Source organism: Palaemon carinicauda, chromosome 5, assembly GCF_036898095.1.
Source record: "Palaemon carinicauda isolate YSFRI2023 chromosome 5, ASM3689809v2, whole genome shotgun sequence".
Taxonomy (NCBI): Eukaryota; Metazoa; Arthropoda; class Malacostraca; order Decapoda; family Palaemonidae; genus Palaemon; species Palaemon carinicauda.
This window is the reverse complement of record NC_090729.1, coordinates 143,586,575-143,606,875: the sequence shown is the minus strand read 5'-3', so window position 1 is coordinate 143,606,875 and position 20,301 is coordinate 143,586,575. Positions and strand designations below refer to the sequence as shown.

Genomic DNA, 20,301 nt, shown 5'->3' with positions numbered 1-20,301 from the left:
AATCTACCGATTCCGCCCGAGATAAATAACTTGCAACCACGTTATCTTTGTCTGATACATGCTTTACATTAATACAATACAGTTGCAAACATAATGACCACCTAGTTAACCTTTGATATTATTCTTCATCTTATTAACAAAAGTTAAAGGATTGTGATCCGAGTACACCGTGATCTCTTTATTCTGTGGTCTGTTCACGTAGACTTCAAATTTTTGTATCGCCGTGATTAGCGCTAGTAGTTCCTTTTTAAGTGTCAAGTAGTCTGATGTTTCTTCAAATTCGACGACATAAAACAAACAGGGTGAAGAATTCCTTCCTTGTCTTCTTGCAATAAGACAGCTCCAATAGCCTTATCTGAAGCATCCACTTGGATAAGGAATTTCTTGTTGAAATCAGGTGCTCGCAGTATCGGTTTCGAAGTTAATATGGCCTTCCTTTGAATTTTTCCCTTTTTCTGGTATTTCGATAAGTACGTCCGGTCACTGCTCTTCTCCAAATTCCGGAATAGTTCTTGGAACTCGTTGGCGAGAGGGAATCTCCTTATCGATGAGTAGAATAACACCCATTGTCCTACCTCAAACTGCCTGTTCGTACTTCTGATACCAAGCCTTTTCTTTGTTTATCCTTGACTCTTCATTTTCATGCTTTCTAGGGGAAAATTTCCTTAACTCGCCAATCCTTTTCCTCAAATCCTTGAAATTTTCTCCATCCATTTCCTCTTGATCCTTCCATTTTCCTGCCACTTGTCCCACTTCTAATGCCGAGTTCTTTATTTCTTCCAAGTCCATTTCTTCCTTGTCTTCTTGTCCACTCGTCTGTCGTTTCTCTTCTCTCGGGCCTTCTCCTCTTGCATACCGTCAAGGGAATTCTCTTCATCTGAAAAAAAATCCTCCAACTTCCTTGTCACACAACTAGGAAACAGATATGGTTAGTCCTTCTTGAGTTCAGTCGTAGGACTATACTTCAATGGTTTCTCCGTTACAATAGGACTAGGCACAAACGGCGCTCCACCAACCTTATTATCCAGCAGGACGTCTACTCCTTCAACAGCCAATGAATCCTTTACTGCAAAATCAAAATGACCTACCCTCAACTTGCATGATAGTTTCAAACAGCTAATAGGGGAAACCTCCTCACCTCCTATTCCCTTCAAAATAGCCGAGATTCCTGTGAGAGACTTCCACCAATGGGTGTACACCTTGTGTCTGCACACTATGTTTACAACCAGTGTTGCGTAATATCTTGACCAGGGTTTGCTCACTCCCATCTATTGCTACTAACATACCTTCATAAATACATAGTTTAAAGGCATCTACGCTGTTTGGGTTTTTCCTGTTCGTCGCATAAACGTTCCTCTTCGTCCTTTCCCAATTGTTTCTTGGTCTTCGAATTCTGTGAAGTGGACTTATCCTTAACCACTTGGGCAACTGCTTTTGGTTGGTTCGACCAACATTCCTTACTTATATGGCCTCTCTTGCCACACTTGAAACAGACAATATTAACTTTCTGCACGTCTGTCACGATACTTGAAGGAGGACAATTTGACGATTGTTGCTGTGATACTATATAATTCTGCTTTGGAGTAGTACTAGTGCTACTTCCGCTGTAACTGTTGAACATGTTCACATAGTTATTACTAAACTGGTCTCCATGATTCGGCGAATACTTGACATTTGGTTGCAATGACGGTTGAAACTTCATACCCGAGGAGGGTTTACAACTGATAACATTATGATCTTCACTCAGCGAAGCGGCTTTATCAAGTTTCTTCACTCTCTCTCTCTCTCTCTCTCTCTCTCTCTCTCTCTCTCTCTCTCAAGTATGTTCGAATATGTTCAGGAATTCCTTGGAGATATTATTCCAGCACGATTAGTTCTTCTAAATTAGCTATCTCCCTCACGTTAGCCGCCTCTACCCATCTCTTAAAACATCGTCGTACCTTATAAGCGTAATCCAGGAAAGTAATTTTCTCGTCCTTCCGCAAACTTCGGAATCTTTCATTATAATATTCAGGGGTCATCTGATACACTTGTAACACGCTCTTCTTTACTTCTTGATACTCCTTTCTCTGGTCCTGAGACAAGGAAAGATAAGCACTGCGTCCTTTGCCAATCAAGACACTCTGTAATAACACAGGCCATTTATCTTCTGGCCATTCCATCATTGATGCGACCGTTTCAAAAAGATCGAAAAATTCATCGGGAGCTTCTTCTGTGAACTTTGGAATTAACTTCTGGGCGTTCGTCACATTAAACACGGGATCGTACAAAACAGGGGTCATCTCTGCCTGCGTCGCCAACTTTGCATGGACATTCAACAGCTCCAATTTCCTTGCTTTATTATTATTATTATTATTATTATTATTATTATTATTATTATTATTATTATTATTATTATTATTATTATTATTATTACTTCTTGTTTCTTCTATCTTTCTTTCTTCCTGTCTTCTCTTTTTTTCTTCTCATCTTTTTTCCATTTCCCTCGCATGTCTTGCAATCTCTCTGGCTTCTTCTGCCTCTCTTTCTTTTCGTTCTGCCATCATTTCAACTTGATCAAATTCTCTTCCCCTGCAACTCGTTGAATCTCAGCCTCCACATCCCTTTCTGCTTTCATCCCTTCAGTTTGTGGGTCAACTGGTCCTTGCTTCCCAACAAATTCTTCCTCGGCTTCCTAAAACAGTTCACGAGCTGTTACAATATTTCTTCCGACAACTTTCCTGAGTTTATCAACGCTTCTAAGGCTAGACACTTGATTTGGCTTTAATCATCCCACTCATTGCCTGGCCACCACATGCCATTAAAATAGAGAGCCACTGAGCTTTAGTTACATTAGCTTCTGACAATTCCCGAGCATTTGGGTTTTGCATAATCTCTCAGATATATAGCTGTGCCATCTTGTACTTTCACAAAAAAATTTATACCTCTCTAAAATAATATATCCTAACAATATACAGAATCTTATCAACACTAAATTGTTCAAACCTTTAATAAAAAACGGCCCTGTTATCACCAATATTAAAAATAGACTCGCTCGATCCCAAGGGTTTGGGCACCAAAAATATATTATATATCACGGCTGGCAAATTACATAACATCCTGACCTCCAAACTCACCTGTTCATTTTTACATAAATCTGTTGCACTTGAAAAATTTAATACTCCGGGGTTTTCTAGGACATTCTAAACACGGGGAAATATAACAATGGCGTAAAATATTAAAATATTACATAAGCCCTCGTTTTAGACAGATTGCATTAGACTTCGTATCAAGATACGTGAGATAATGTTAATTCTTGAAAATAACGTAAATTTACATACACTGACTTGAATGAAAATACAATTACATGAATTGTATATATATATATATATATATATATATGATATATATATACATATATATATATATATATATATATATATATATATATATATATACTGTATATATATATATATATATATATATATATATATATATATATATATATATATATATATATATATATATTTATATATATATGTGTGTGCGTATGCTTGAAGTCTCAGGGGAATGTGAAACTACAATGCAGAGCCACATGGAAAATGGAACAGCATATAAATCCTTTGGTATTTTCTAGTCATTATAAATATAAACATTTCATGATTCCATTTCATAGGGTTATAACTGATTAGACGTTCATTCACCTCCCCCACCATGTAAAAATTACATAATAGTAACAATGTCTTCCTTTCAAGGCCTAAAGACAGTGTAGGTGACCACATCAAAGAATAGCAAGGAGGCAGAAAGGTTTACCTCCCCCCTTTATGATCAGCTGAAAGACTACTATTTCGGCCATGAAGACTTTAAGAAAAGGAAGAGTAAATAGTGATAAAAATGATAATGTAATAGAATGGATGGTGAAACAACGGCTACGCCACTTCTCTAGGACTTGGCATGGGGCTCACCCCTAGCTAAATACACTTTAATTCTAATAGTAATGCTCTTAGTTAAATGTAGTTAATTAAATACACCCGAATTTACATAATTTTACAGTGTGAAGGGGTCAAACCAAGGGTAAGTGGTAATTTAGATGGTGTACAAAAAGCACACAAATTATTGAGCACTGGATGAATTCTAGGGCTGGACATGAGGGCATTTTCTCTTCTGAGCCAAGTTGTATTCATGACTGAATGTGTATCTTATTGTTGTAATATGCATGGAATCTACTGTTCTCTACTCAACTGCAATAAATTGTTAGTTATTTTAGCTATCAAAATTAAATTACATCATGCATCTGAAACGTGCTAAAGATTAAAAGTGACTACGTGCTATGGTCAAAGTTTGTAATATTCATTAACTGTGTATTTTTGCAGAACTAAATGTATTTTGTATTTGTTCGAGAAAATATTGTAAAGTTTCCAGATTACAACATATCTAACACAGGCAAGGAAGCAAAACAGCAAAGAAATTGCAAAATTATTATAAATTCTCCCAAACAGATCTACAATAACAATGAGGGTAGATCTGGTAGTTTTGTTGAAATAACAGCATCTTCCTCACTAGCTGTTGTTATATGAGATGTAAATAACTCATGGAACCTCCTGGCAGGTCTTCATTGATGGTCCTCTGAATGAATAGGGGAACAAATGAGGATGCTTTATGGTATTCTCTTATTGGAAGCTCATGGGGTGTCCCAAGATATTCTTTAAGCCAGTGATAAGAGGTGTATCTTTAAAGATGCCACTAAGCAATATGCAATACCCAAAGTAAAAGCTCATTCTTTCTGTCTTAACGACCTCTGTTATAAATGCCTAGTCCTGGTTATAGGGTAAGGGATCCTTGACACAAGCGAACTCATCAATTAAGTTCGAGTCAAATTTGATGTCAAACATTTGTTTTTCAGCAGCAGATGAAATATCAATTTTATACAATTAAAATGTGGGACATTTTTAAAGAAAAAAGTGGGATAAACGTAAAGATAACGGAACATTTTGCTAGCTTTTAAAAAAGCTGAATAGACGTTGAAAAGGGGGACTGGTCACACTATTTTAGGATATCTCTATTAATAAAACCTTAATAACACAAGTGATGTTAGTAATAATTTACGTTTCTATAAACTCATTAAATATGTGTAAACAATATTTACCTACAAAGGATGTACATTAAAGAGACATACTACAAAGTTCACGAAAATAATACGAATTTTGGAAAGAAGGGATGTTTTGCACATAAAGAAATGAACGTCTTGGTTAAAAGAGTTATGTACACTGTCAAAATTTTGCCGCAAAAAAAAAAAAAAAAAAAAAAAAAAAAAAAAAAAAAAAAAAAAAAAAAAGGGGGGGGGGGGGGGGTGGAAAACCCTGGATTCAATATTGCCAGGCATTTTCCGTTTTTAAAACAGACACATTGACGTTATGGGGTGATATTACGGTCACCAACCCGTGAAAGACAAAAAGTAGGTAGGGTTAACATTATGGTCGCCTATATTTTACTGAAATACGACTGAGAACAGTAAATTTTCACGAATAATTTCCGATTAAAACGACTGTTTTTTAACAGTGTCCATCGTTCTCACTAGGCACATATTAGAACTTACACTACTCGATGCATACAGCAAACTGGTTCTTCGTTCAACTAATGTGTCTTTTTTCTTTGAGTACCAACTGAACGGGATTTCATACTGTGTGCCCATCCCTCAACAAAAAGTGATTAGCGACAGAGCTGGTCTCCTTTCTCACACTGGGTCTTCTTTCGGGACTGTGCTTACATTAGCTACTGGGGCAGAAAAATTCTTCTGGTCCCCAGAATATGCTTGCTCTATGGAGCGCCAATAACATCTATCTTCTTTCTTTTTGCAGAGCTGAAATTTTCTTGCTCCCATTAAGATAACATACCTAATTTATAATTTTCTGGTTAGGGATCACTTGACACCTTTGTTCTTCATTTTGCTTATATTTGTATATTACTAAAGTTTGCTGACCTCTGCAAGCTGGATGTTATGGTTTCCTTATCTGGAACTATAAAACGTGTTTCTCAGAACTGTTGACTTGTTTTTCACTAGTTTCCAGTGTTTTTGGATTTTTTTTCGTTGCTTTGAGGGCTTAGGTGATTATTTTTTTTATCCATACTGATAAAAATCTATGACAGGCGGGAATTCCTGTCAATATTTTTCATTTTGGTAGGGACCACATTCTCGATATTTATATATGGAAATATTCTTTGACATTCAGAGCATTATCATTGTTAAGATTTACTTTTATTTGGTACCCTGATCAGGAGATAATTTTTACTGGCACTGCTGCTGTTCTCTGAAATAATGCATGGGTTCCAGTAACAGACAATTAAACAAATAAATATGGCAAATGTAAGAGAATGTTTTATTGTAAATGCATAAAAAGTAATGTTTTTCATAACCGTAATGTACTTAATCCTTACTGCCACCTTTAATAGTATTACTAAAGTGAAATCTTTTATTGAAGATATAAGGGTCCACCAAGTAAATGATCATCATATGTTATGGTGTAAAAAAAAAAGGTAAACCTAAGAGATTTTTTTTCCTCTGTGAGAAGCAGGTGTCTTGGAAACAGTGCAGCTTATGAATGGCAATTTTACAGGCTACATATAAGAATTTTCAAAATATGCCCACACACACACAATTCCATGATCTCAATTTTATCTTATTCTAGACATTGCTAGATTCTCTTACTTTATTGTATCTAATATATAAGAGGCCATGTAAAACTCAGTTAGCAAGCATCAAATTAATGAATGAACTTTTGTGTAAATATTAGATTCTTTTTTCGTATACTTCAGATATTGTGACACTGTACGGTTTACTTTTTCTGTTTTCTATACATCCATAAAAACAATTGATTTAATGATAAGAGTTAAGAAGTTTTTTTTCAAGATCTTAATGAAAACCTATAACATTAATTCCCTGTTAATCTCGCAAAATTAAAACAACAGAGAAGGTTGGTATTCATATTTTATTTGTTTATTGAAGTGGGAGGTTTTTCTTCTTCCTATTTAGTATGCTATGCCTTCCATGACATTATAAATTGGGAACTTGGCATCTGTATCTATTTTTTAACTGTTTTCTCACCTCTATTCAACACCAATGCTGGTCCATTGCCTCTCTCCTTCATCAAGTTTTCTATCAAATGCAAACCTCAAAATTCTTCCAGTTTAATGCCTCTAAAGGTTAAGTTACCTTTGAGTTTATCTTATACGTTACCTTCAATGTTAACAATCGAAGCTAATCTCAATGTTACTTAAAATGTTAACCGAATTAAACGTTTTTATCGTTATTAACGATATGTATCATATAAGCATATTCTAGAGATGACTTTATAATTTTTTTTTAGCTTAACAGTAGCATAAACGTTATTGTTGATTCTCAATTAACAAATTATTTTTTATCGTACTTGGTCAACAGAAATTTATTGTAATTTTCATCTTTTACAGTGGGGAACACCCAGCAATCCCAAGCATCAGTTACTAAGAAACTGATTACAGATGACAATATCAAGATTGCTGTACAAAAAGCTAAAGGCACCAATGCTTGTATCGTCTCATGGACCATTAAGGATTTTACAGCCAAAGGGGATAACTATGTTTGCCTTGTGACCAGCATTGATACCAAGTACCAATTGAATGGTAAAAATTCTTCAGTTTCTCTCATTGCTAAACTGGGAGTACCCCAGTCAACTAAAACTTTTTGTGAGAGCATTGAATACGCATTCGTAAAAGAATGTAGAGTATATGAGGAAATTATACCTCTTTTACATCATGAACTTACTTCTGTAGATCTCCACCCTCTTAGAGTTCCAGAATGTTACTATGCTACATGTGAGCCTGGGAATCAGATTATTTATCTAGAAGACTTAAGATCCCGTGGGTTTCAAACTACTGAACGTAAAAAGCCGTTAGACAAGGTTCATACTACTCTAATACTCAAGGAAATTGCTAGATTACATGCTGCATCACTTTTGCTTCGGAGAAAAAGTGGCTATGAAAATCTTGATTTGAAATTTCCTTGCTTGGCTAAAGATTGCTTTGATGTAACAAACGATGTAAGAAAAATGAGTGCAAATATATTGAGCAAGCATATAGAGGAAACATTAAGTGCCCTGAAGGAGTTTGAAGGTTATGAGAAGGCCATTCAGTGGCTAACTGACCTCAAACCTCATGCTTATGAGACATGGATGAAGCAACTCGATAACAAAACGAAATTTGCTGTCATTTGCCATGGCGACTGTTGGACTAACAATATGCTCTTCAGGTAAAACATTTATGTGTATGTTGGTCTTGGCCTTCATGAGAACAATTTGGAGATTCCTTTAGTTACCACTAGTTTTAGCTTTCGACTTTGAAATTTCTAATGATGACACCGAGTAGATTGTCAGATAGAACATCTTGCTTCGAGAGGACCTTGTATTCAAATGTGTTATATACACTGACTGCAATTTAATCCTTTGAAAACACAAAAAGGGGATTTTTATATGAGATTCGAATGTAAAGGTATATGACAGAGAAAAGAGTGAAGTTGCCTGTATTTATGAAGTTCCTTGAGAGAGTCTTGTTGGAACCTCTTCGGGAAATGGCTAAATTGTTATAAAGTTTTGGTTTCCATAAAAGAAATAGCAAAACAATAAGAATACTTATGGAAGAGAAATAGTCAATGGGAAGCAATTACTAGGCGATGATTTAATACCTAGTAGATGGAAGAGCAAGTTGATGGATGTAATAAAGAAAGGGGGAGTGGCTTGGGTAAGAATTAAGATGGAAAATTGTGAGCGTGTAAAAATGTAGCTGTAAGTATTCAAAACAAGCGACCTAGGTTAAAAAAAAAAATTGCAAATGCCTTATGGAGTGGGGGATTGGATGAACCATGGCTCAAGGTCTGGGTTCAAGAAGAACAGATGGAAAGAGGAGATGGGGAGCATTTCAAATTCCATGTTGAGGTTCGGGAAGAATAGGAAGTGTTTGTGAGTATAGGATGGTAGGAAAAGAAATAATAACTGTAAACGGTGGAATGAGGAAATGAGAAATTTTGTGAAATTGTTTGAGGCACTTTTGCATGATAAAAGAGGAAATTGGATATAAGCATACAGGATGATGGATATGGTAGTTGTGAAAAGAAGTGAGAAAACAAATAAGATTATATAAACAGTAGTTTTATAGGGAGATAGCTGTAGAGAGAGTGGCCAATAAAGAATTCAATTTCAGAATAAAAGATCAAAGTGAAGAGGTGGTGGTAGTCGTTGATGCAATCCTTGGTTGATTAGGTGAGCATTTTGATGCAAAACCTAAAAGCTTTAGTGTACGGTGGAGAATGCTATTGAAAGGGACTGTAAGAAACGGGATTAGAGATAGATTTTGCGTATAGTATGGTAGTCATAATGTAATTAAAAGGATAATTATATTTCTATAATATGTTTCAATGACGGAAAGGTTCCAGAAATGACTAAGTCATAAATTATCCATTTCACAAAGGCAAAGGTGATAAAGGAGACTGCAAAAAGCATTACATTTCTTGGTACCCCATGGAAGACTATTGACAAAGAGTTTCATTGGGAAAGTAGCAGAGGTGCAGAAGAGCTCATAGAAGAATATTGGGGTCTTAAACAGGGAAAAGTGTGTTTTTGTTGCAATTAAATGACATTAAAAAGCAATATGAAATAGTTTTATGTCGCATATATGGACCTAAAAATAAATAAGACTTTATAAAGAGTGGATGAAGAGGATGTTTAGAATTGATTGTATAGATGATAGCCTGTTGAGAATAATAGACACAAATTTGATGGAAATGAAGCATGTGTTAGAGTATGTAGGAAGACGAATGATTGGTTTGGTGTGGAAATGGGATTGAGATTCAGGTGTAATTCTTTCTTATGACATTCAAGCATTTTGTGGCTGAAGAATATGAGATCAGAAAACAACAGTGGATGTAGGTCTAATGTTTCGAGGTAAGAAAATTACCTGTGAATGGAGTGTGGAATGGTTGATATTCGTAGATACTGTAATGATTGGGGCTGGCCTAGTGAGACGTACTGGTGAAACTGTAGAAAGCTTTCAAAGATTTTGGAAGTGGAGAAATTTGAGGATAGGCATGAGGGCAAATGGAAACTAAGAAGTTTGAGAAATGAATGTTGAAAAATGGAATGTGTAAATGTAATGAGTGGTAACATGACGGATGAGGGGAGTCTTAGAATAGGTAAAGGAAGAAAGGTAGTAGAATGTGTGCATAAGATTGGTAAGAAAAATTTTTTGGATGGGATTGTGTCTCAACGTTCCTTTATTGGAGTAAAGTGTGTATGTTGAATGTAAAGGAAAAGGTTGAAATTGTTTGCATAATATATGTGGTGAGAGAGAAACTGATAGAGTAAATAATTTTGGGGCAAATAGAAGTGGTAAAAAAGTTAGCATAAGTGAAAAGAGGGATAAGATAATTTTGATATGGTTCTGTCATACGTGATCAATAGATGACAACTTAGGGAAAAGAGCAAATAATTCTGAAGTTCGAAAAGGTAACAGGAGAGAAAAACCTAAAGAACGTTGAATGAATTAGGTGAAAGACATTGGATTCAAGGTCCATGATATCCAAGAAGTGCAAGAGTGATTGCTTTATAGGGTTAAATTGTGTAAGCCTTCTTAAATGGTATATAAAGCCACTAAAACTGGTGAAGTTTTATTGCACAAACAATTCATCAACTATTGAGCAGTTAAAGGGTGACTTTGGTGGTGAGTATTGTGCTGTTTTTCTTTGGAACCACCCTCTACTAAGGGAAATGGCTCAACGTGAAAGAATGTAAATGTGTGTGTGTTTGTGTGTGTGTGTGTGCGCGCGTGCATGTGAACGTGCGTGCCATAAATTTCTAATCCAGATAGGAGATGAAGAGTCCTTTTAAAGTGGTTATAGGGTTCACTTTTTCTTCTTTGCAAGTAAATGCCAATTCAAAACTTTATATTTCAACAGTAAGTTTTTGAGTATCTTTAATTTTATCTGGTTTGAAAACTTTTTATTATTGAGAAAATTTTCAAAATACATAAAAGTCTGACAAAATATAATTATGAGTGTTGAAACTCCATTGGCCCACATCGGTGATTATAATCACATGCATGAAAAGAGGATAGTTTTAACTAATTGGTAATTGCATTGAATGAAATTCATTCTAAAACTATTCACTTCTAACCACAGATACGACGACCAAGGATATCCAGTTGAAGTCATGTTGGTTGATCTTCAATGTCTTCGTTTTGCTTCTCTTGCAATAGATCTGAAGATGCTATTCTATCACAGTCTGACAGGCCATGAACGGACGTCCAATATTGATTACTACCTGGATATTTACTATGCATCTTTCAAGAATGTCATGGATTCTGGAAAATTAGATATGCCTTTCACCAGAGAGGAACTTGCTGTTGAATACAAGAGCAAACACCTTTATGGTTGTTTCTGGGCAATGTCATGGTTGCCTACCCTCCTCAGTGAAAGCGACGACATTCCTGATGAGGGCTACTCCAGTAACTACCCTACAGAACTCGAAGGGCCTTCCAGTTGTAGTACTTCCCAGGGCACCAATAAAGATTGTGTCGATTCTCTAAAGAATGAGAAAGAAAGGGAGGAATTTCTCCTCAAGTTTAAGAAATATCCAGATATGACATCTCGCTTCCTTTCTCTGTTTGATGACATCATAAGAAATGGGGACGACGTGTGATGTCACTGATAAAAACTTTACCTCCATAACATTGCTTTTTAATATATCATAATCGTGAAGGCAAAATTTAATGATGGGTCTTTTTGTACTCTGAAAAATTAAGTTCTTTTTCCCTTCTTATATTTCTTCTTCAGGTAAATATTCACTGGCTAAGACATTCTTCATTCTTCAAGAGCATCCCTCTTCCGTTTTGCCGTTTAAGACTTTTGTTGAGCATGAATTTTATTTTCACCAGCAAGAGATGACAATTGAAACAATAAAAATATTCAGATTTCAATGTAGATGTTGTTTTTCTTGTAATCCTTTAGCTTTCCGATGTCGAAACACTATCTTATCCCTATGATTCGGTGCACAAACGGGAACCAGCATCAACTATCATTATATTGTCTGTCACTCTATATCTTTTATAAACTGTAGGCACTGACTGAGTAAGCGACTTTAGATTTCTGTCGATATGCCATTAAAATTCTATGTGCATGGAAGCACTGTCTTATCCTTGTTAATGCTTGCAACAGCCAAATGCCATCGTGTACAGATCTGTCTATCCTGATTAATACATAAAATTTATATACTCATTTAGATTTAGAAGTTTATTAGATTTAGAAGTTATAGAAACGTGGGTAGCATTTCTTCATTATTATTATATTTCTTGTCATTGTTATGTAATTACAAAGCAAAGTATTTGGCGGATTTTTTATCTTTTTATTTTTGTTTTGTTTAAGGATTACTACCATCACCTAATAGTTAATCTGCTTTTAATTGATTATCAATTATTTCAGATGTTTTTATTAATTATTTATTAGTTAAGTGAATGATAAATATATATGTATCAGTAAATGATTGAATAAGAGAATAGGTATGTAAATAATTGCTGATATAAATGAATGAAATGATTGATTGAAAATAAATAAATCAATAATAATGTAAATACAAAAAATAAATATATGTAGAAAAAATATTCTTCAAAGTAACCTTTGATATGAATTAGGTTTTTTAAAAACTGACTACTTAAATCTATGAACTGCAGGATTTTCTCGTTGGTCACTCCAGCTGCTAAGAGTGGTATTAATGGTGAAAGGTGAAGGGGAAAGGAAAATTCTAAACTGGAAAATTATTAAGTTCCCTGAAAAAAGGTAAATGAAAAATAAGACTCAAGAAAGAATATTCAGCCTGCGAAATCCAGACTCACCTTTGAAGATCTAGAAAAGAGAGTAAGTTTCTTTGTTGTTTTCCATTAGACAGAAACAAAAGCCCCGTAGATGCGTCTCCCTCCATGCGCACTTGTAATGGGGCCAACAGTGACCTTATGAATACTTAAATTAAGGATGCAGCCTATTAAGCGTTCCACAGTTACATCCTTAATACTGTCTAGGTCCCCTGCTATCCCTAATCCCTTTCCCGGACCTCCTACCCCACAGGAGAGATAACCACGTACCCATGAGCTATTTAAGCCTCTAGTGAATTAGCCCTGCTGTTGACACACCAGTGAATGTTGCTTTCTGACTAGTAGACGCCTGTCTCTCGTGACCTGCACTCAGGTGTTGCTCACCTGATTACGCACCTATATTGCAGAATTTGGATTCTTCCGTGAAAACGAGAGTTTTGTAACCGGGTTGCAGAGAACGCCTTCGGACAGTATTTCCGGCCTTAGTGAACGAGTCCTGCACCTAAAAAAAACGAATGACATGTTCGTCTTCAGGCAGAAACGACATTTTACATAAGAAAAAGAAATATTCCATTAAAGTTTGCTAACTGATACTCTACGTAACAAGTAAGTTTTTAACTTTATTTTTACCACGAGATAACTGGTATGAAAATTTAAAGAAGTCTAAAACTACTTGTAATTCTTAAATAATCATTCAAATTAAGTGCTTCTTATATTGGCATATATCAGTGCTGCAAATGTTTATAGTTTCGTAAACTTAACTCGCTCGGTAATTCAAAGAAACCATGCCAGAAGTAGATCACACTCGATTAAATTGTATAGAAAACAAGCTTAATTACATATGTTATCATTATACGTATAATTCACAATATAAGGCAATTGCGCAAAGCCTGTCAAGCCGAAGGGGAAATTCTCTACAAACATGAAATGAAAGATATGTATCCAATAATCTCAATAGGAAGACTTTCTACTTCATATCTTCACATAAAAGGAGGTTCTGCAGTCTTTCTTCTTTACAGAAAGAGTAAACTCAAAAGATTAAAATAACAATAATCATATGACTCTTAGCTCTTGTGAAGAAAAGCCCTTTGTCTATCCCTTTCGTGTTGCTTATAAATATTGACATAATCTATTTTATTGTGTCTCGTATTAGTTCGAACAGTCCTTACATCATTACTCGTTTCTGAACAATAAAGAATCAACATTGTATTTCCATTTTTCTGTAAATTCTATTAAAAAAAAAAAATTATTTTCATACTCCTTTCAGAAACCTCAATGGCTTTGTACAGTACTCGTGTAATAATTGTGGTTTTATTGTTCTCATTCTGCAAATCAATTTAATACCAACAATGCAATGATAATAACTGAAGTGTGTCGAAAAACCTCCCAATGAAATCAGTGCAAAAGTATAGGCTTACACTCCCTAGGAAAAAAAAAAAAAAAAAAAAAAACCTCGAGGAAGTGTTATGCTATATCATTCAGGGCCTATTTAGGTATGGCACTGTGGTAGTGCGCTGAGCTGTATTCCCAAGGTCAAGGATTAAACTCCTGCTTCCGGTTCACCCAGTCCACCCAACTGTAAATGGGTATCGGTGCTTAACTTGCAAGTCAAAGCCTGATGAGAAAAGAGATGGCCACATTATTCCACATAATGTAAAAAACAAAAAAAATCATCATGTAATTCGACCGCTGCGGGAAAAAGTTCTAGAATACTCTTTCAAAATTATTATTATTATTATTATTATTATTATTATTATTATTATTATTATTACTTGCTAAGCTACAACCCTAGTTGGAAAAGCAGGATGATATAAGCCCAAGGGCTCCAACAGGGAAAATAGCCCAGTGAGGAAAGGAAAAAGGGAAAAATAAAATATTTTAAGACGAGCAACATCATTAAAATAAATATCTCCTATATAAACTATATAAACTTTAATAAAACAAGAGGAAGAGAAACTAGATAGAAGTGTGCCCGAGTGTACCCTCAAGCAAGAGAGCTCTAACCCAAGACAGTGGAAGACCATAGTACAGAGGCTATGGTACTACCCAAGACTAGAGAACAATGGTTTGATTTTGGAGTGTCCTTCTCCTAGAAGAGCTGCTTACCATAGCTAAAGAGTCTCTTCTACCCTTACCAAGAGGAAAGTGGCCACTGAACAATTACAGTACAGTAACCCCTTGAGTGAAGAAGAATTGCTTGGTAATCTCAGTGTTGTCAGGTGTATGAGGACAGAGGAGAATATGTAAAGAATAGGCCAGAATATTTGTGGTATGTGTAAGCAAAGGGAAAATTAACCGTAACCAGAGAGAAGGATCTAAAGTAGTACTGTCTGGCCAGTCAAAAGATGCCATAACTCTCTAGTGGTAGTATATCAACAGGTGGCTGATGCCCTAGCCAACCAACTTGTATTGCGTGGTGAATATTATGATCTTTGGCGATCTAAATGCAAAGGATGTTCAACATTATGAAAATCTTACACAGCAAACGCAAGAACTTATTGAATACACGTTCAAAGATCAATATCTATATCAGGGATGAAGAATTTGATAGACTTAAGATTCTGTCAGAAAATTCAAAATGAGAGTCAGCTACCGAAGAACTGTCTGGACAAAAATATTCAAAACACCGAAAAATAGGAAAATTAAAACATTTTTAAAGATAAGCAGATCTGAAAAAAAAAAAACCATTCTACATATACCGTTGTTTGCTAATTAGAAGAAATAGGTCAAGATTGCTTAAAAAGTGAATTTCAAATCAGGAATGACTTCCAGAAGTTCAAGTGAGTTGTATGTAGTTAAAATAATATTTTTTTTTTAATAAAGATATTTGAATAGGGAGGATTCGATGTCCTTGGCCTACGGACAATCATACTTTGAGTTATGTTAGAGTTCAAGTTCATTCTCCATAATTTCCACACGTAATAATTTTCGATAGAATTTTGTTAAGAAATTCAGCTACCATAGGCAAATAGATAGGACTGAGGCAAAACAAGTGGCATCATTTACGAAAGCAAAAGGATTATTAACAAGGCCAAACACATACATTCCTGTAGTCATCAATATCTCCATTAGAAATTGCTCTTTGAACTTTCTTAGTAAAATTTCATTAGCACTATGACGTACATCCATCAATTCCTTTCTGTTCAAAAGTCTAAACAGGAGATACGATCATAGGCAGCACTAAAGTCAAGAGCAATCATAAGAACTTCATGACCATAATCAAGGTCCAAATGTATCTCTTTGGTTGGTACTTTTCCAGGTTTTTTTTTTTTTTTTTTTTTTTTTTTTTCATGAGGTCTCCCACTAATAGGAAAATACGACTGAAATTTTTTAATGGATGTAATATTTTCATAATTCGCTCAAACAAGTATTTAGGTGTCAAAACAGTTTGCGTTATAATTGTCTAGAAATAGATGTGCTGAGATAACGAAGTACTAGTCTAAGTTTCACAAACAAGCTTAGTCGATAAGTTAATTAACTCATCTCAATTTACGAGAAATTCCATAGCGGGGCGTTACCTTGGAATTTGATGACTGTAAATATTCTCCTCCCCTAATACAACCACCACCACCACAACCACCAATAATAATAATAATAATAATAATAATAATAATAATAATAATAATAATGATAATAATAGTAATAATAATAATAATAATAATAGAATAAGCTACATTAGTAATTAAAGCATTAACTTAGGGTATATTGCTCCGCTTTCCTGTATAAAATAATACAGATCACAGCTGTAAAAAAGTTTCAGGCTTGAGTTCGGCACGAAAGTGAAAGCTAAATATGAAATTGGTGCGAAAGTTCATAACGGTGTTGTTTTACATTAACTAAAAGATGATAGGAATATCTCAGAAATGTGTTCAGGATAAATGAAATTCCTCTGCACACAATACAATGTTCAATAAAAGTTTTTCGATAACGTAATTTCATTTATAAATTTTTTTTCAGGATTTCCATGTAGTCTTCATTTGTATAATTGTGTATTTCTGCCATGATCCTGATATCGCCACAACCTTCACCAGAGACCTACACCCAAGCAGGCCAGGATTCTGTTAAAGTTATATCAGTATGAGGCAATGAAAAGATAACGATGTAAATTTTCATACAGGATTTCATAATAAAACAACCTGATGATAACGAATAAGAGTTGCTTTGGTATGGGAGAAAATGATTATGGAGCAAGGAAATATCCATAGATCACCTACTAAGGAAATCTGAATAAACGTGTTTTTGTACGACAATTCTTCCAAATGCTGAACAATATTATGACTATCGACAAGAAAATAAGGTTTATCATGAAATTGTATTTATTGACATATTCAGTCTCTCTCTCTCTCTCTCTCTCTCTCTCTCTCTCTCTCTCTCTCTCTCTCTCTCTCTCTCTCTCACATTGTCTTTATGTAGGGATATAAATTCTTCCAAACAAAACGGAGCTACTTTAAATTTTTTTTTTTTCAAATTAAAACTAACTACTTCAATGGAGGTGTACATTCAAATACATATAAATTTTCAAGATGAAACAGAATAGATTAAAACAATACGTAATATTATTAGGTCTTTTAACTTTAAAATGGAACAAAACGGACAAAAAAAAAAAAAAAAAAAAAAAAAAACATTGTGTGTAAAATAACAGCGACTAGTTCCAGTAATACAAAATAACATCCTCTTATGCATCTTGCTGTGAGGAATAGTGTGAAAATACTGAAGACGGTGTTGGCTTTTTAACTGCCCTAGAACAGAATTCTCCGCATCATTTTATTTTACGAAGCCGTGTCGTCTCTGGTACAAAGTTCTGATTTTAAATTCTAAAAGATATTATGCAATTCACTTTTCAAACCACAGAAAACATATCTAATTACAGGTCAATGCAAACCACGAATGTGTCTCGGAGGAGTCAACAAAATTGGGCTAGAAAAGAACAGTTTTGTTGCGTCAAAGATTCAGTCTTACCAACCTCGCCCATATTCAATTTAACAGAAAAAGTAGATGTTTTCTTATAAATCTAAGCTCCTATAATTGTCACTCATAATCATCCTTTTCAACATCATTGTTAGTGTACTTCATTATAGCATAAATAAGGAATTAGTTTCTTAGAAATATTATTATTATTATTATTATTATTATTATTATTATTATTATTATTATTATTATTATTATTATTATTATTATTATTATTATTATTATTATTCATAACGCGTAATATGTTGCATGGAACAATTCATACAGAAAAAAAAAAAAAAAAAAAACGAAATTAGAATTAATCAGCTCCATTAATTCATACTATACCCTGTCAGTTCTCTATCACCTCCACAAAGTGTACATACGCAATTTAGTACCAGTCAACAAATAATTGTGATAAAAGGAGTAAATAAAAAGAAATATACATAAATGTCTTCAGAAGCCGCGCAAATCTATCCCAACGAACAAAAAGTCGCAAAATATAAGGAGCGTTTTAGTTCCAATCGTACTTTATCCTTTAATTCTACTGATAGTAGAATGCCACCCAAGAAAAATTCATAATCCAAACAAAAATCCTCTTTTTCTTAGAATAAATTATGCTTCGAAAAATTTGACTCTCTCGAGTTTAAATTTTCCATTTGATTAGCAAGCAAAATTGGAATATGAAATGCATATTATTAGATGGTTTCGTGAAAGATTTTCCCGAATATTTTCCTAAAAGGAAGCAAATAAAAATTTATGTCAAATGGAAAGGATATCAATATTGATAAATATCTTATATCTGATTAAACTCATAAAATCTTTAAATAATTCTACTTTCCAACTGGGGTTGCAGTTTGGCTTCTAAAAATAATTAATATGATATTGATAATACTGATAATCAAAACACCATCACCTTTGGAATCATGCAACATTATATAATACTGTGACATTATCAAACCTTTATTGCAGTAATATCTCCAAAATTAACTTTAAACATGAAACCGTTTTGACTTCAAAAGATTATTTCTACGAATTTATTGTATTATATCTTAGGTCTAGGTTAAAGAAAATCCTCTTTACGCAATAATCCACATTTATATTAATCTAAAGGATTTGAAGTAGCCACTTTATCTTCATAAGAAAGGTCTAGAAGATCAATTATGGGATGAGGTCTAATCCATTAGATTTTAGCTGCACCTTGAGGTCAGTTACTTTGGATTTACCACCAAATATTTTGTAGTAATTGTTTGCGGAAATATCTTTTAAAAATTTTGACACTAAATAAAAAAAAGTCACCAGATGCTTTCAGTGATGTATATTCTGGTCTGTATTTCACAAAATAAAATTTCAGAGCGAGATAGAGAAAAAATAAATGCAATCGTATTTTCAGGTGGTGCGTGTGGGTGTGTGGGTAGAGGTATCTAGAAGCAAAATCATTCAAGTAACATATTTGAAGAATATGGTTACTAACAATAAAAAAATCTATTAATCATATCTGTTAATGAGAGATGGTATCTGCAGAAATCAGATTCGTGGTCATTATAAGAGATAATCATTCTTAAACGTTGATTGTTACTTGAAAAGAAAATGATTTAAAACAATTTACCTTTTTTTTCAGAATTATACGGCTTAACTTGATTATTCTAAGGTATTTGACCATATGTTACTACTAAGCATTTCTGGCAAAAAATAGTGTGTTCTTCTTTAATATCTCGCATACTAATTACTTGATCAGAATGGTGCTTTGACACAGCACTCTATAGGCCTCCCCCTAATTTTTGATATTACAATGTACTGGCAAATCTCGTTAATTAAGGTGTTTACTCTTGCCCTAATAAAGCCTAAGCCAAGTGAATCGGGTAAGTAGGTAAAGCAATTCGAATACCTACACTTTCCTGTTCCTCCCCTCTGTCTTTACCCTCCTTCTATCCCTCCAGTAACCCCTTTTCATAGTCTCTCCAGCATCACTTATTCCACCTTTCCTGTAACCTGTTATATTTGTTAAAAACTGATTATTATTATCAACCTTTCATGATACTGTTGTCTTTTGTCAGGGTGTACAAGGAGTTTATAGCCTTTAGCCTATTTATCCAACCTGATGAACCTGCCCTGAGAGCTTCTTTTAATTGTGTAAAAATAATGAAACACTAGTTTTCCAAAGAAAGGATTGATGCGCTTTACCTCCTTGAAAGGTAGAATGAATGTAATCAAGTGTTTTATAAGTTGACCGAAAATTTTACGGTGTATTTGCTCACTTTACCATTAACAATCATAATTTAGGTATCTGTTATGGTTTATGCATAAGCAGTTTGTTGTCTCAGTGCTTGTTTGACCAAGGAGGTTTTTCCATTCCATATACATAATAGAACAAGCTGACAATAAAATAAGAATTAGTCTTAACACAAGAAGGTTTTTGGAAAAGCACAATAACAAACTATGGCATAAGAAGCACAAGCATATTACTGAACAAGTGAATCTTAATAGTTA

The 20,301-nt window shown here is 34.3% G+C and overlaps 2 protein-coding genes across 3 annotated transcripts in view; both read left to right on the top strand.

The window, feature by feature from the left end:
• LOC137641526 (uncharacterized) overlaps positions 1 to 11,980 on the top strand; it is a 40,578-nt gene extending 28,598 nt beyond the window's left edge. The window contains exons 2-3 of one of the 2 annotated variants that reach the window (XM_068374166.1): positions 7,444 to 8,260; positions 11,180 to 11,980. In XM_068374166.1, the coding sequence (XP_068230267.1) occupies positions 7,444 to 8,260; positions 11,180 to 11,699 (1,337 nt within the window). In that variant the 3' untranslated portion in view covers positions 11,700 to 11,980. The remainder of the gene's footprint in view (positions 1 to 7,443; positions 8,261 to 11,179) is intronic. The other variant, XR_011044541.1, reaches the window with a different exon arrangement.
• Positions 11,981 to 13,157: 1,177 nt separating this feature from the next.
• LOC137641527 (uncharacterized) overlaps positions 13,158 to 20,301 on the top strand; it is a 40,278-nt gene continuing 33,134 nt past the window's right edge. Inside the window, exon 1 of the mRNA XM_068374167.1 lies at positions 13,158 to 13,470. Within this exon, the coding sequence (XP_068230268.1) occupies position 13,470 (1 nt within the window). The 5' untranslated portion in view covers positions 13,158 to 13,469. The remainder of the gene's footprint in view (positions 13,471 to 20,301) is intronic.